Raw genomic sequence first — 16,942 nt, 5'->3', positions numbered from 1 at the left:
TCAGGCCGACTTTTTAAGTAGTCACCAGTTAAGACAGGGGGAGTGGTCCTTAAACCCCTTAGTATTTGCAAAGATTGTGAGGTTATGGGGGACCCCGGAAATAGATTTATTTGCCACCAGAGAGAACATGCAGGTGGAGAGGTTTTGCTCCCTCAGTCCCTACGAATCCCCGTTTGGGGTGGATGCTTTTCTCCTAAAATGGAGGTTTCGCCTGGGATATGCCTTTCCCACCTTCAACTGCTACCCAGAGTACTCAAGAAAATAAGGGAAGAAAAATCGAACAAGATAGTTATTGCCCCGTTTTGGCCAAAGTGGACATGGTTCTCTCTTCTCAGGTCAATGTCAATATCGGACCCTTGGGTTCTTCCTGAGATTCCGGATCTCCTGTTGCAGGGCCCAGTAGTTCATCCAGAGCTAGAGTCCTTGCATCTTACGGCCTGGAGATTGAAAGGGCACATTTAGCTGGCAAGGGTTTTTCTGAGGCACTAATTTCTACCCTGCTAAAGAGCAGGAAAAAAGTGACCAACACAATTTTTATGCCAGGATTTTGAAAAGATTCCTATCCTTTGCAGGCCTAGAGACCAACGTTTGGCCAGACAAAATTTCTACCGAGCAGGTGTTAGTCCTCGCTGTAAAAATGTTATCTTTAGGCTTAGCTAAGAGTACTCTAAAAGTTCAGGTTTCTGCCCTCTCAGGGCTAAGCGGTAGGAATTTAGCTATGGATCCCTGGATAGTCAGGTTTTTTAAAGCAGTGGATAGGGTTGCTCCAGTTAAGGGACCTAGATTTCCCCCCTGGGACCTAAATCTGGTATTAAAAGTATTGACCAATCATCCCTTTGAGCCTATCGAAGATAGTTCTATCAAATTGCTCACCCTGAAATTGGTAATCTTAGTAGCCCTCACTTCAGCACGAAGAATTAGTGAGATCCAGGCCCTGTCCATTAATCCCCCGTTTATGGCAATACGTGAGGATAGGGTAGTGATGAAGCCGGACCCTAATTTTATCCCCATAGTTTTCCCAGTTTTTTTTTCCAGAACCGAAGAATGAGGATGAAGAAAAATGGCACCTTCTAGATGTAAGAAGGTGTCTGATCCAGTACCTAGAAAAGACCAAGGACTGGAGAAAATCTTCATCGCTATTTTGTCTTGTATGCAGGGGCTAGGAAAGGTAATGCAGCCTCAAAGAGTTCTATCGCTAGGTGGATCCGAGAGCTAATTTCGTTAGCATACTCTTATTCTGATTCTTCTCCTCCTCTAGCCTTGAAGGCTCACTCTACTAGAGCGGTGTCTACTTCTTGGGCGGAGAGGGCCAGTGTATCGATCGATCAGATCTGTAGAGCTGCCACTTGGGCCTCTCCCTCTACCTTCTATAGGCTTCAGCTGGACTCTATCTTTGACCTCCTTTTTGGCAGAAAGGTGTTAGAAGCTGTTACCCACCCTTGAATTTCTATGTAATCTCTGTGGTGCTGTCGTGTGGGAGGGGAAAAATGATTACACTTACCGGTAATCAGATTTTCCTGACCCCACGACAGCACCCGTTAAATTCCCTCCCTAAGGTGGTGGTGCTGTGTTGAGAGCACGTGGTGAAGCGCAAAAAAAAATCTGTTATAACCTTGATTAACCAAAGGGGAGTCCCTCTCATGCTCTGTAAACTCAGAGGTGGGAGAGTGGCTCCACCTTTTTTATGCTACAGGTTTCCTGTCCATGGAGGCGGAGCCATCTCTTAGTGGTGCTATCGTGGGGTCAGGAAAATCTGATTACTGGTAAGTGTAATCATCATTTTTTAGCAGATGCCTTGTCTGACCTCGTCAGACTCTCGACCAGGTCTGCCGTACTCTCCAATGTGGCTAGGAGGACAGTCTGGCTTCGGTTATGGTTGGGAGACGCAGGCTCTAAGAGTCGACTGTGTTCCATCCCCTGTGAGGCAGACACTGTTTGGTTCAGGGTTAGACAATATCCTTGAAGGCATCTGATAAAAAGGGGTTCCCTCTAGAAAATAAATAGGGGTTTCCTACTTAACCCAGAGAGTACTTCTCACTCCACCCAATGACGCAAGATAGCCTGTAGGGGGCAGATTGAGGGCCTTTTTCCAGCCTGGGAAAACATCTATACCTCCCGGTGGGTTTTAAATACTCTAAAGGAGGGTCTAAAACTCAAATTTACCTCCCTTCCCCCAGATCGATTTACAATAAACAAGATACTCTCCCCAAAGGGAAAACAACTTTGTCTAGAGTCAGAGGTATCATCCCTAATGGAAAAGGAAGTACTCCTTCCTGTTCCAAAGGATCGATACGGGAAGGGGTTCTATTCTCCGGTCTTCCTAGTGCCGAAGCCAAATGGGTCCTTCCGACTAATAATAAACTTAAAACCCCTAAACGGATCAATCGTTTACAAAAGATTCAAAATGGAAACCATAAAATCAACAATAAACCTCCTTCCTCAGGCTGTCTGATGGCTACATTAGATTTACAAGATGCTTACTATCATGTCCCAATATATCCACCCCATTAAAAATATCTAAGAATCGCAGTCTTTATAGGAGACTAATTGCGCCATTTCCAATTCAAGGCGCTTCCATCATTTTTTGCTGGACAACAGTCGAAGAAGGAGAATGGTCCTTAGATCCCCAAGTATTCAAAAAGATCTACTAAAAATGGGGCTGTCCGGAAATACTTATTCACCACAAGGGAAAACAAACAAACCAAAAAGTTCTGCTCCCTCTCCGGGCAGGGCCAGCCACTTTGGTTAGATGCCCTAGCCCAACCTTGGCTGAGCACTCTATTGCTGGTAAAAATGTGTAAAAAGATACAAGACAGATCCGTCTGTCTGCATGACAAGCGGATGCGTCTCGCAAATGCTTTCAGTCACATCCAGATCGGCGGATCCGGCAGGCAGTTCCGACGACGGAACTGCTTGCCGGATCACACTGCCGCAAGTGTGAAAGTAGCCTTAGTGTGTTTTTTTTTTTTTTTTTTTTTTTTTTTTTTCTTACTATTAGCCCCCTTAGGGGCTGGAACCCTTGTCCTATTCTCCCTTAGGCCCATTTCACATGGGTGAGATTTCTGCGCGGTTGTAATGCGTGAGGTGAATCATTGCACCCGCACGGAATCCGGACCCATTCACTTTTATGGGGCTGTGCACATGAGCGGTGATTTTCACGCATCACTTGTGCGTTGCGTGAAAATTGCAGCATGCTCTGTTGTGCGTTTTTCACGCAACGCAGGCCCCATAGAAGTTAATAGGGCTGCGTGAAAATCGCAAGCATCCACAAGCAAGTGCGGATGCGGTGCGATTTTTCACGCATGGTTGCTAGGATGACAGTCTATTCACTGTATTTTCCCTTATAACATGGTTATAAGGGAAAATAGCATTCTTTAATACAGAATGCTCAGTAGAAGGTCAATATAATAAACATTATATACATCCCAGTATAATAAACATTGGTGGCACAGTGCGCCCCCAACACCCCAGTATAATAAACATTGGTGGCACAGTGGGCAGTACCAATGAGGGTTAAAAAAAATTGAATTCCCCTCCAATTGATCGCGTAGCAGCCGGTCTCCTGTTCTTTCTTCAGGACCTGTGGTGACATCACTGTGCTCATCACATGATCTATCACCATGGTAATGGACCATGTGATGAGCTCAGTGACGTCACCATAGGTCCTGGAGAAAGAACAGGAGACCGGCTGCTACGTGATCAATTGGAGGTGAGTTAAACATTTTTTAATTTTTTAACACTCATTGGCACTGCCCACTGCACCACCAATGTTTATTATACTGGGGTGTTGGGGGGGGGGGACGCGCACTGTGCCACCAATGAAGATAACTGACCTGTTAATACAAATGACAGGAAGCTGCGATCCGCTGCAGTTAACCCCCTCAGGTACCGCACCTGATCGCAGCTCCCGGTCATAGAGATCGGGTGCCGGCTATTTGATACCGGCACCCGCCTCCTGTATTTGTATTAACAGGTCAGTTATCTTCATTGGTGGCGCAGTGGCCACAGTCCCTCCCCCTCCTCCCATCTCTCTCCTTATTGGCAGCAGCAGCAGCACAGGGGGGAGGGAGAGACTCCTTCTCCACTGCGCTGCTGAGAATAACATCAGTGGCGGGGCAGAAAACCATCATCTCCGGTGCCCCGTCGCTGTATTCAACTGCGGAGCTGCGGCTGCAGGTCTAGTCGCAATCTGGAGCCCTGCGCCTTTCTGGATTTAAGACTGACCCATTGCCCTCTTATTAAACTCTTTATCAAGGGGGCTACCAGAAAGATTCAGACTGTTCGTTCCACCTTGGGATCTGAGTCTAGTCCTCTCGATCTTAATGGAGCCTCAATTTGAACCAGTGGATGAAATCTCTTTAAAACTATTAACTTACAAGATAGTATTCTTAGTGGCAATAACCACCGCCAGAAGAATTGGGGAAATACAGGCCTTCTCCTGTAAGACGCCCTATTTGTCTATTCTAGACGATCGTATAATTCTAAGGCACTGTCCCTCATTTCTTCCTAAAGTGATCTCCTCCTTCCATTGTGGTCAAGAAATCTCGCTGCCATCCTTTTGCCCACATCCTTCCTCTGAAAAAGATAAGAAATTTCAGAACCTGGATGTAAGAAGATCTGTGTTGGCCTATCTAAAAGCTACGGAGGCGTTTAGACGATCGGACCAATTTTTCCTTCAACACCAGGGGGCCAATAAAGGAAAAGCCGCCAGCAAGTCTACCATAGCCAGGTGGATTCGGGATGTCCTCTCCACTGCTTACATCAAGAGACTTTTTTACCTCCTGTAGGAATAAGAGCCCACTCCACTAGGGCAGTTTCGGCCTCCTGGACAGAATTGGCCTCGGTCTCTTTAGACCAGATTTGTAAAGCGGCCACCTGGGCCAGTCCCATGACTTTCTACAATCACTATAAACTAGATGTCCAAAAGAATCTGGACTTATCCTTTGGCCGTAGAGGTCTTGCCGCTGTTGTCCCGCCCTAGTAGATTACTCTGCTAAGCCTCCTGTCAGTGCCATTGTGGAGGTGTCGGGGAAAAGTATAAATTACTCTTCTCGGTAATTGGATTTTCCAATAACCTCCAACGGCACTGAGTTTTTCCCTCCCAAAATGAAATGTATGTTTATTGATTTCTGCAAGTATTATGCTTCTTATATTGTCAAATGATGTAATTTGATATTTAATACAATTTTCTTTTTGCATCTTCTTCGAGTACTCTTACTGACTGGTGAGGTAAGGGGGAGGAGGCCTTTTTAAATTTGTTGCTCCTACGTTGTTTCCTGTCCTGGGGCGGGGACATCCTCCTGTCAGTGCCATTGTGGAGGTTATTGGAAAATCCAATTACCGGTAAAAGTAATTTATACTTTCTCTACCATAAGCCGTCTCCAAAGGCGTTTCGGAGAATTTGGCAGTACATCCAACCGGCCTCACAACCGCAGAACATGTGTACCCACACCAGCCCAGGATCTCCACATCCAGCATGTTCACCTCCATGATCGTCTGAGACCAGCCACCCGGAGAGCTGCAGCAATAATCGGTTTGCATAACCAAAGAATTTCTGCACAAACTGTCAAACAGTCTCTGAGAAGCTCATCTGCATTCTCGTCATCCTCATCAGGGTCTGGACCTGACTGCAGTTCGTCATCATAACCGACTTGAGTGGGCAAATGCTCCCATTCGATGGCATCTAGCACGTTGGAGAGGCGTTGTGTTCACGGATGAGTCACTCAGGTTTTCTCTGTCCAGGGCAGATGTCAGACTGCGTGGGTGAACGGTTTGCTGACGTCAACGTTGAGGATTGAGTGGCCCATGGTGGCGGTGGGCTTATGGTATTGGCAGGCGTATGTTATGGATAATAAACATGGGTGCATTTTATTGATGGCATTTTGAATGCACAGAGATACAGTGACGAGATCCTGAGGCCCATTGTTGTGCCATTCATCCACGACATCACCTCATGTTGCAGCTTGATAATGCACGACCCCATATTGCAAGGATCTGTACACAATTCCTGGAAGCTGAAAACATCCCAGTTCTTGCATGGCCAGCATACTCGCCGGACATGTCCCATTGAGCATGTTTGTGATGCTCTAGAACGGCATATACGACAGCGTGTTCCAGTTCCTGCCAATATTCTGCAACCTCAAGATGAGTGGACTAAGATTTCACAGGCCACAATCAACAACCTATGCAACAGAGATGTTGAACTGCGTGAGGCAAATGGTGGCCACACCAGATACTGACTGGTTTTCTGACCCCGATTTAAGCCCCCCCCCCCCCCATTAAGGCAAAACTACACATTTCAGAGTGGCCTTTTATTGTGGGCAGTCTAAGGCACACCTGTGCAATATTCATGCTATCTAATCAGCACCTTGATATGCCATACCTGGGAGGTGGTGTGACTAATCCCACGCCTCGTGCCTGCTTGATGTCACGAGACGCAGTATGGTCACGGGTTACCAAAGCGTGACGTTACGTCCTCCTGAGGAGCAGGTAAGGTCAGCTTGGTACAATTTACACAGACACCTCCTGTCCATGTGGGCACAGAGAGGCAATAAGCTGAGAGCCTTTTCACTGCCGCAGTGAAAACAGCGCTGTCTCAGCCCGGGTATCTGCCACCAGCTTCTCGTTTGAAACCAACCAGCGGTAGCTTATAACTAGGCCAAAACACGGACGTGGGGGACTCATGATCGAGATACAAGACAGCACAAGATTAAATTATATATTTAATCGCCGTAAGGGCACTCTAGATGACACAATATACACAGAGAATATATACAGTGGTCTGAGGTTACAGATACAGGTGATATAGGTACAACAGGGTTAAGCAGAACAATAAGTCAGTTTACCAGATAGGAGTCCTTTTGGGTAGTGATGAGTTCTTAGCTGTATTCACGTCGGAGGCAGTGATGTCAGCCGGTTGCAGGTCCCTCCAAACACATTGCACAATGTGACCCCCTTTCAGAGAGACCCTGCCTGCTGGCTTGCATGGGCTTATGACCTGTAGCCGGCCGCTCCCCTCCGCGCCTATGGGTAGGGTCCACCCCTCCTTCTCTGGTGCTGGGAGCAAATGACCCATTAAACCCCTTAAGGCTCATAGCCCCAGACCAGAATGTCGCGGGAAGATGGTTCCGGGCCCAATTGTTCTGGCTACAACTAGATTCCAAACATGGTACATGGAGTGAATGTGGTTTGGGACACTGCTAAGGCCTACATAAGAGGATTGATAAATAAAAAGATCATTGAGCTTAAAAAAGGATATAACAAAAAAGAGGAAGACCTAAGAACTAAGGTGATAAATAAAGAGGCACAGATGACCAGGGAAAAAACACAGGAAGCCAAAGACGAGTGGATAAAAGCGGTTAATAATTGATAACTACATCAAGGAAAGGGTGCAGAATAAAGAATTATTTGTCAAAACTAGGAATTACTGGGAAGGAGGTAAACCGGGTAAAGTCCTATCCAAAATAATTAAGAACATGGAGGCGGTTGAGAATATCGCCGCAATTAGAGGAAAAGATGGCCTACTATATAATGATCAGGAAAAAATACGGGATATATTCAAGACCTTTTTATAAAGAATTTGTACTCAGTAAAAACTCTGTTACATGGAGAAGAGATGATAAAATATGTGCGAGAAATAGGAGCCCCAAAACTCAATGATGATCAACAGACAGCATTAGACCGCCCTATATCCATAAACGAGATATTAGTAGCAATAAATGAAGCACCACTTGGTAAAACATCAGGACCGGACTGTATTCCAAATGAATTATATAAAAGAGATAAAGAATTCTGGGCAAATAGACTTATGGAAGTATTTGTATTTGAATACTCAAAGGTATAGGATGCCTCCCAGAGTCTATGGGAGACGCAACGATTATCTTTTTTTGGGATTAAAATAAGGACCGATTTAGATCCCATATCGTATCGCCCAATTTCACTTATGAATAATGACTGTAAAATTCTGGCTAGGATTTTGGCGAAAAGGTTGAGGAAGGTCATAGTACAGCTGATCCATGAGGACCAAAACGGATTCATTCCAGATAGATCTACAACAATGGGCTTGCTTAGGGTCTTTGCAAATATCCAGTTTACAGAGAATAAAGAATTGTGCTCTATTCTATCATTAGATGCGCATAAAGCATTTGACTCTGTGAACTGGGACTTTGTATGGGAAGTTATGACAAAATTTGGTATTGGCCCAGGATTTATAGACTGGATGAAGATTATATATAAAGACTTTAAAGCCAGAATATCAGTTAATGGTATATTATCTGATAGCTTCCGTATAGAACGAGGGGTGAGACAGGGTTGTCCTCTCTCTCTCCCCCTTGGTTTTTGCCCTGACAATAGAAATCCTGGCTATAAAGGTCAGGCAGGACGTGGATCTGCGGGGCTTTGGACTAAGGGGGAGTGAGGACAAAATCTCTCTATATGCAGATGATCTGCTCTTCTTCCTGGATGATACAAATAAGGATCTGCAACGTGTCATGTCGCTGGTGGAGGAGTTTAGTAGACAATCGGGTATTCTAATTAACTGGGATAAATCGATTCTGCTTCCTCTGACAAGAATGTGATCTCAGAGGCAAAATTAAAGATTCTTAGCCCCCAGGACAGCTTCAAATACTTAGGTCTGGAAATATCTAAGGACCCTAATAAATTTATAGCACTGAACATTAAACCATTACTTGATAAGATGGAGAGGATTAAAGTCTGGAATAAACTACCAATAAACAAAGCAGACCAAATTGGACTAATTAAAATGATACTGCTACCCCAGTTGCTCTACGTCATTAGAAACAGTCCCATTTACCTGGGGGAATCGGTTTTTCATGACATAGAGAAATTATTCAATGTATTAATCTGGTCAAACAAAAGGGTAAGGAAAAAGATGTACTGGCTTACAAGATCTTACGAACAAGGAGGACTAGAGGTCCCAGATATCAGATTGTACTAAATGGTAGCTAATATTGCAACAATGATGAATTGGACACGGGTGGACTTTCTGAGCAATTTGGTATATAAGAGTGAGGGTGGCTTACCAGATATTCACATTACTTGAATCAGGACAACTGGAAACTATGCACTTATAAAATCCCATTGGTAAAATTATTGGTGAAGGTATGGAGTAAAGTCAAAGTCACTGAATTTAGAGGGGTAGATTAAAGTCACACCATTATGGTATAATAGGAGGTTAGGTAATGCTACCTTTTTGAAAGAGGCCAAATACTGGACTGATAAGGGTTTATGGTATATTTCACAATATTTTCAAAATGAAACACTGAAGGATAGAGACACATTATTAATGAATGTAAGGGAAGATAGACAAAGTTATTTTAGATATATTCAGATGGTGGATATTGTTAAAATGGTTATAAAAAAGGAAAATATAGTGACAAAACCACATGAGGTGATTAATTATATACTAGGCTGGAAAGGTAAGCACAAATTGGTGTCGAGCTTGTATAAAAAGATACGAGAAACTAGAAGTGAGGGATTTATTTGTAATAGTAAATCGAAATGGGAGAATGATATAGGGATAATAACAGACGATCAGTGGGGAAAATGTTGGTGTTTTAAACCATATCTGAGGAACCCCTCTCATAGGGTAACTCAGTTTATGATATTACACCGTTTATATATAACACCAAAATGGCTCAAGAAAGTTTCAGCTAAAACGCCTGGACTATGTCCTAGATGTATGAATAATAAAGCGGACATTATCCATATGTGGTGGAGGTGCCCAAAGATTCAACCATTCTGGTGCAGTCTGATTGAATTAATCGGCGATATTTTTAGTTTCAAAATCCAATGGACGGCTTCTGTATGTATTTTGGGTGAAACTTCCCATAAGCTATCAAAGGAGAATGAAATTGTTATACAAATCATGTTTTATAGCTCGTTTACTGATCGCAAGAAGATGGATGCGCCCTGAGGTACCAACAATATAAGAATGGGAAAATTTGAACTCCAATTGTATAATAGAAAGAGTAGGATACATTAAGAGCAACAAAGGTTATAGACATGAGAAAATTTGGGCTCAGTGGTCAAAACATATAAACAAATAGATATGGCTATATTTATATTTTTATATATTTTTTTAGTATTATATATATATATATATATATATATATATATAATTAATTTTTTTTTTTTATTTACTTTGTTTTTTTTTTTGTCCCCCATCTACCCGGTGGATATAGGGTGGGCGGATATGGGTTTGGGAAGGGTGGGATGGGGGGGAGAGGGGGGAAATAAGGAATAAAGGTTTAAAGGTAATATAAGTAATGTGCATTTACTGTAATGTATTGGATAGGTCAAGTATCTCCATGTAGGGGATGTTTTAGTGGCAGGGGAATGAATACCCTACTACATTTTATCGGTGCAATTGTATTACGCACGCTTACTTTCTCTTGGTTGATGCCTGATGGTTTTTTTTTTAATTTTTTTATTATGTAACTGTTAAATGTACTATTACTGCTCTTTTTGTACTTTATTGGATTAAATAAAAAATATTTATAAAAGAGTCCAAACATGGTACCGCTATGTGGTTTTTGTCGGGAGATATGTATATCTCCCCCTCCCGGGCATCCTAGCCTCAAGCCAGGACGACGTGGATGTTTGGTTTTGCCCCAGGATCGCAAAAAGATCACAGAATTATGCTGGGGATGGACAGACTATTCATGATTCCTTATGAAATGTAGGTGCCAACATGTCTGGGAGGTATCATTGATCCTGGCAAGGGCTGATGCCTCCTGCTGGGGGTTTTCCTGCAGGATCTGTGCTGTCTGACTGGAGGTGTGAAATGTAACCAAATGTGGCCTGCTAGGAGTTTTCTGCTATCTGGCTGCGGCTTTGAAGCAGGACCCCCTTATGGAGCTTGATTTCCTCTGCCGTCTTTCAGCAAATGGTGGGTGAGGACATGGCTGACAGTAAATATTTAATCCATATGCCTCACAGGTGGGATGGATTATCTCGGCAAAGGAGAAGTGCTCACTAACACACAGATTTAGACAGATTTGTGAACAATATGAGTAATGGATATTTGTGTATGTAGAAAATGTTTCAGATCTTTGAGTTCAGCTCATGCAAAATGGGAGCAAAACCTAAAGTGTTTATATTTTTGTTCAGTGTATATCTTATTACTTGGATACTAATGTAACAGTTAGTCTGTCTGCCACTAGAAGATGTAAATATTTCTGCTGAGAATCAGACCTGATTTAGAGCAACCCTGCCTCGACTGAGTGTTAAGCGTCTGCAGTGCGCCCTACTGGTGCTGGTTAGCTGAGAAGGCTCGCTAGTTAAAAATAAAAAATAAAGCTCCCCGATATGTTTCACCATTAGCACAGGGTCCTCAAGGGTTAAAGAGGACCTGTCACCGCTCCTGACATGTCTGTTTTAATAGCTTCTTGCATTCCCCATGTAATAACTATTCTGGAGCCTCTATTCTTATGGCTCTATGTTGTGCCATTCCTTTATTATTTCTATTAGAAGTTATGAATGAATTGCTATTAGCCTTCAGTAAGGGTACAGAGGGGAGGTAACCGGTTGGGGGCGTGTACCTGCACAGACTGAAAATGGCAGCACTGATTGGATAGAGTGAGTCTGTGCAGGCACACGCCCCCAACTTGTTACCTCCCCTCTGTACCCTTACTGAAGGCTAATAGCAATGTATTCATAACTTGTAGTGCAAATAATAAAGGAATGACACAACATAAAGCCATAAGAATAGATGCGCCATGTCAGGAATATGGATTATTTACTGGCAGCCCTGATTGTCAGTTGATTCACATTTTGGCTTGTGCACAGTCAGTGTACATGCAAAATATGCTCCCACCCCCCAGCCATCTTATTGTCAGCTAGCAAGGGAGAAAGCCCCAGGGGTCAGGCTTCAAGGAGGCCCCAGGTGCATAATGTCACACCTCAACCAGCCAGTTTGGAGGCAACCAAATCTGCAGGAAAACCCCCAGCAGGGGGTCTCAGCTCTTGCCCAAGATCAATGATACCTCCCAGACAAGTTGGCACCTACATTTCATAAGGAATTATGAATCGCAGGCGCAAACCGGATACATATTTGTGGCCACGGTGAACATGCCCATAGGCTTTGTTTGATGGTGGCATGCCAGGGAAGAAAGATATCCATATCTCCCCACAGAAACCGAATAGCGGCACCATGTTTGGACTCTAGTTGTTGTAGCCGGAACCCAGGCAGATCCGTTGGTCCTAGAACCATCTCCCTGTGACCTTCTGGACTGGAGCTATAAACCCTAATGGGTTTTGTGGGTCATTTGCAGCCAGTCCAGCAGAGGGGGGTGGACCCCTCCCAAAGGCCGGGAGGGGCCGGCTACAGGTTAAAAGGCTTGTGCCAGCAAGTGGGTGTGTCTTTCTCTGAAGAAGGGTCACATTGTGTAATGTGTTTAGGGGGACCCAAGAACTAGCTTAGATCACTGCCCTTCATGTGACTACAGCAAAGAACACCTCACAACCCAAACGAACTTTCATCTTACCCAGTAACTGACTTTTACTCCGCTTAACCCTGTTGTACCCATATAACCTGTATCTGTAACCTGAGACCACTGTATATATTCTGTGTATATTGTGTTATATCTAGTGTGCCCTTACGGCGATTAAATATATAATTTAATCTTGTGCTATCTTGTATCTCGATCACGAATCCCCACGTCCGTGTTTTGGCTTAATTATAAGCTACCGTGGGTTGGTTTCTCACTCTATGTAATCCCGTTAGCGGACCGGGCTTATATCAAACGAGAAGCTGGTGGCAGATACCCGGTCTGGTAAATTGTTGTTCCCTGCTGTTTATGGTCACATTATCCCCCACGGTAACCCGTGACTATACCGCGCCTCGTGAGCTCGACGTAGGCGACGTCAATCGGGCACGAGGTGTGGTATTCGTCACACTCCAGAATTATTACATGGGGGATGCATGGAGCTATTAAAACGGGCATGTCGGGAGTGGTGAAAGGTCCTCTTTAAGGAGCTTATGGAGCTCTACCCTTATGGTCCAGGCAGGGTTGATCGGCCATAAGCTCCTTAACCCCTGAGGATGCCATGCTAACAATGAAACTTGTTAGCATGGCATCCCTTGTCCCATCAGCACTGAGGCAAATGCGTAACTCCCAACTTTTAAAAAGCCCAAGAAGAGACCCTTGCAGCACTTTCACAGTAGTTGTACCCCCTTAGTCCCCACTAACAGTAAGTATGTCATGTTGGTGGCCCCACACAGTAGTTATGCCACCACATTGACCCCACACAGTAAAACGCCCCCTTATAAGAGTGGTGCCCTGTTAGTGTTAAAATAAGAAAATTTAAAACTCTCCAGCCTTGTTACCACGATGAATGGAGAACATACAGTTTTACCCCAGCAACAAGCGTGATGCAGCGATTTCTTCATGTTTGCTGAGCCAGCTCTCTAGTCTCTTGCCCAGTTAAGCAGGCACAATGACGTCATTGCACCGCATCTGTTGCTTCAGACAGCAGCAACCGGTCGATGGCATGTAAATCATTATATCTGCGTCCTATGAAAAGAGATACAATTTAGTGTGCCGGGGCTGTTTTGTAATCCCAGCCTGGCCCCTGTACAAATCCCATGAGCTTACATATGATACTGAATAAAAATGATGAGCAGCCAGTCTTGCTTTACTTGGTCATGCCCCTATGTAACCCTTTAATAAACGTGAACACAGAAATGCTTAATCACATGGTCTGAGACATGCATTACCTCCCCTATAACATCACATGCCCAAATAAAGCTAAAAATACCTCCCAGCACAATCTGATTATACCATGCAGCATATAAAACCTCCTAGCCATACCAAATAAACACCATCATGCAGCAAAAATTGCTACCCCAGCAGTAACAAATACCACAGTGCATTACTGTTTCCTCCAATAGCAGCAAATGAATACCCCCATAAAGTACAAAATACCCAGCATTATCGTCCTATGACAATCCCTCCCATACTGGCAGCAGCATTGTCCCCGGATACTCACACTGACTGCAGCATTGTCCCCTGACAACCCTTCCCCAAATTGTCGGTTGCCTTGTCCCCATTTTAAATGTCTCACCTCTCTTGGGGACTTGCATGGGAAGACCATGGAGTCTTGAGGGAGAGAGCTTCTCCTGCAGTTCTTCTCCACGCTCACAGGTCCTGCTCTCTCCTAACCTCAGTGCTACACCATTGTCAGTGCAGTTCCCTTTACTGTTACAGGGAACAGGACCTGTGATTTCATCATAGGTCCTTGAGCTTTGTAAAGCCTCTGAAGTGCACTGCTGGGTTGGCATAATTAGTGCAGTTAGGCCCCTTTCACACGAGCGAGTTTTTCACGTGGGTGCAATGCGTGATGTGAACGCATAGCACCCGCACTGAATCCTCACCCAATCAATTCAGTGGGTCTGTGTACATGAGCGTTGTTTTTCACTCATCACTTCTGCGTTGCGTGAAAATCGCAGCATGTTCTATATTCTGATTTAATGTTGACAGAAATAGTGTTGGTTACTTAACACCACTGCTTGTCTCCAACCCAGAGACTTAGTAGTTATTAGTGTTATTGCTGAGTATGCCTTTTTATAAAAAAATTACTTTTATTTGTCTTAGATTAAATTCAATAAAGGTCAGGTAGTAGTGAATGATTCAGAGCACTGGGAGGAATGTAACGGTCCTGGCTATCACTCTTATGAGGCGAAGGTCTGCTGAATATTGTGGTCTCCTATCTAATACATTAGCCTAATGGAGCTTTCCCTCACAGCCCTAGCCTACAGGCTGGGAATAGCTAGCTGGCTGCATGTCGGAGCAACCTGTCACAGTGGGGAGTGGGGGGAAACCCCCCACCGTGCGGTGTCAAAGGGTAAAAGGGAATCAGCCTGGCCAAAAGGAGTAATAAGGGAGCAGGTCACCTCCTACAGCTTCCCTAATCCTCTCCCTGACTCCTCACCGTATGAGCGGACCCCGATGATAGGACGACTCGTACTCAGGATTCCTAGAGACACTAAGTCGTCCTGGTAATCCCTCGCCAAGGAGCAGGGAAGAGACGACCTGTTCATCCCAGTAATGTAGGAACAGGAGTCTCTATCTGAGGCCAGGCTGCAAGGAGAGGGGAACACATACAGCTATGGAGATGGCAGGTAAGCGAAACCAATAACACCCTTACCTGCCACAGACACACTGACTGGAATCCGTGCACTAGTGCTGCTGTCCACACCAACATTAAAAGGACACAGCACACACCACAAACCACACTGGAACCCAGGATGCCCGTAGCTGCAATAAACATGAGACAGGGTAATGTCTAGTAAACATGCTGGACACCAAACGCCACCAGACATGTAACGCCAAACTAGACATACAAACACCCTAAACATAACCCACTCCATACAAATAGGGACAGGAAGGGAAGGAGACACCGGGATAACATTGATGACCACAAGGGTGGCCCTCACTAGAAGATGGAACACCCTGGACTGGAGCAGAGCTCCAGCACCAACCACAGCTGAAGTACAACTGACTCCAGCCAGGAAACCACAGAAGATAAAAACAAGTGACCACACCCAGTCAGGGAGTTAACCCTTACAGCACCAGACAGAGGGAGGCTACAACTTAAAGGGGAAGTGCACACACACAAGCATACCAAACACGTAACCACCGGCAACAGCATGCATGGCAACCATGTCACGGCAAGAAGGCCGAGACACTGCCACCGCATGCTCTCATAGCAACACGTTGCCGAGGGCAACCGCAAGTGTGGCAACAGTGTCACAGCGTACACCATAGGCCGTGACACAACCGCCCTGAAAAGGGCGACCACCCCCCCCCCCCCAGCCTCAGGATACCTCAGACCTAAGTTCAATTCCCTTATCTCCTGCTCATTAAATTGCCCTAGATAGCTTCAACGCGTTTCACATATATTCATAGGCCTCCTCAGGAAGCAGTATATCTAGGTTTGGCATTGTCATTCTCCGGCAGTGGCCACTGGAGCATATTTTATTTAAATTTTTTTCCTTAAAATCAGCATTGCACAGTTGTTCACCTATTGCTCCTGGAAATGTATGAATGTTGATAAATGATTAATGCGACTCTACAGTCACATGTGACATTGTCCGATCGGTGCTGTCCGTGTCAAACCTGCAATTGCAGGTTGAAATTAAATGTCTGATGTGAGAGACGTTATTAAGATGTTTTCTCCTTTCAGCTCTTCATAAACAATGAATTTCAAGATGCAGCCAGCAAGAAGACCTTCCCCACCATCAACCCTTCCACTGGAGAGGTCATCTGTCACGTGGCGGAGGCAGATAAGGTAAGAGAAGTGGCAGATCAGAGAAATCTGTTTAACAGCATTGCATAAGCTGCAAACAGATATCATCTTAATACAAAAGAGGCCTTGTAATAAGATCTAGAACTACCAGAAACATAACCCGTGTGATATATTTTAATCTGTAATTACTACCAGTAATGTTGGCACATCATCAGGAATGTCTGCATGCTAGCAGATGACTGTATGTAGTCCTATATATTTATTTTACTGCGAAAGGCTGTAGAGAAAAATATGAAAAGATACTGATGTCTCTGATCCCTCCACCAAGCGCTTCACTAGTTGGCCTCCAGACATTTGGCTCTGCAGATGCTATTGTGCAGCACTGGCGTAGGTGGGTGCCACACTTGAAGGATTAATGCCGCCCTGTAAGACTGCACAAGCAAGGGTGTATACGCCATGGTGCCAGACTATAGGCTGCTGTGGGAACACAGGAGGGGGCACAGACTCATCTCGTGTTATCTGCAGATCGTAGATTATTTCAGTCTCTGGGATGTGATTGCGTACAGCACCCTCTCCAGAGACCAGGAGGTGAAAGGTGAGATGCATACAGAGCTGAACTTTCAGCCTTGGAAGGTTTTTTTCACTTGCTTTTCACTCCCTGCCTTTCCGGGGC

General features: G+C 44.7%; 1 protein-coding gene across 2 annotated transcripts in view; it reads left to right on the top strand.

The window, feature by feature from the left end:
* Positions 1-16,942, top strand: part of ALDH2 (aldehyde dehydrogenase 2 family member) — a 57,716-nt gene that overhangs the window by 13,469 nt on the left and 27,305 nt on the right. For both annotated transcript variants that reach the window (XM_040416095.1, XM_040416094.1), the window contains one exon: positions 16,207-16,311. In XM_040416095.1, coding sequence (XP_040272029.1) covers positions 16,207-16,311 — 105 coding nt within the window. The remainder of the gene's footprint in view (positions 1-16,206; positions 16,312-16,942) is intronic.

Source organism: Bufo bufo, chromosome 2, assembly GCF_905171765.1.
Source record: "Bufo bufo chromosome 2, aBufBuf1.1, whole genome shotgun sequence".
Lineage (NCBI taxonomy): Eukaryota > Metazoa > Chordata > Amphibia > Anura > Bufonidae > Bufo > Bufo bufo.
This window is presented reverse-complemented; position numbering and strand designations above follow the sequence as displayed.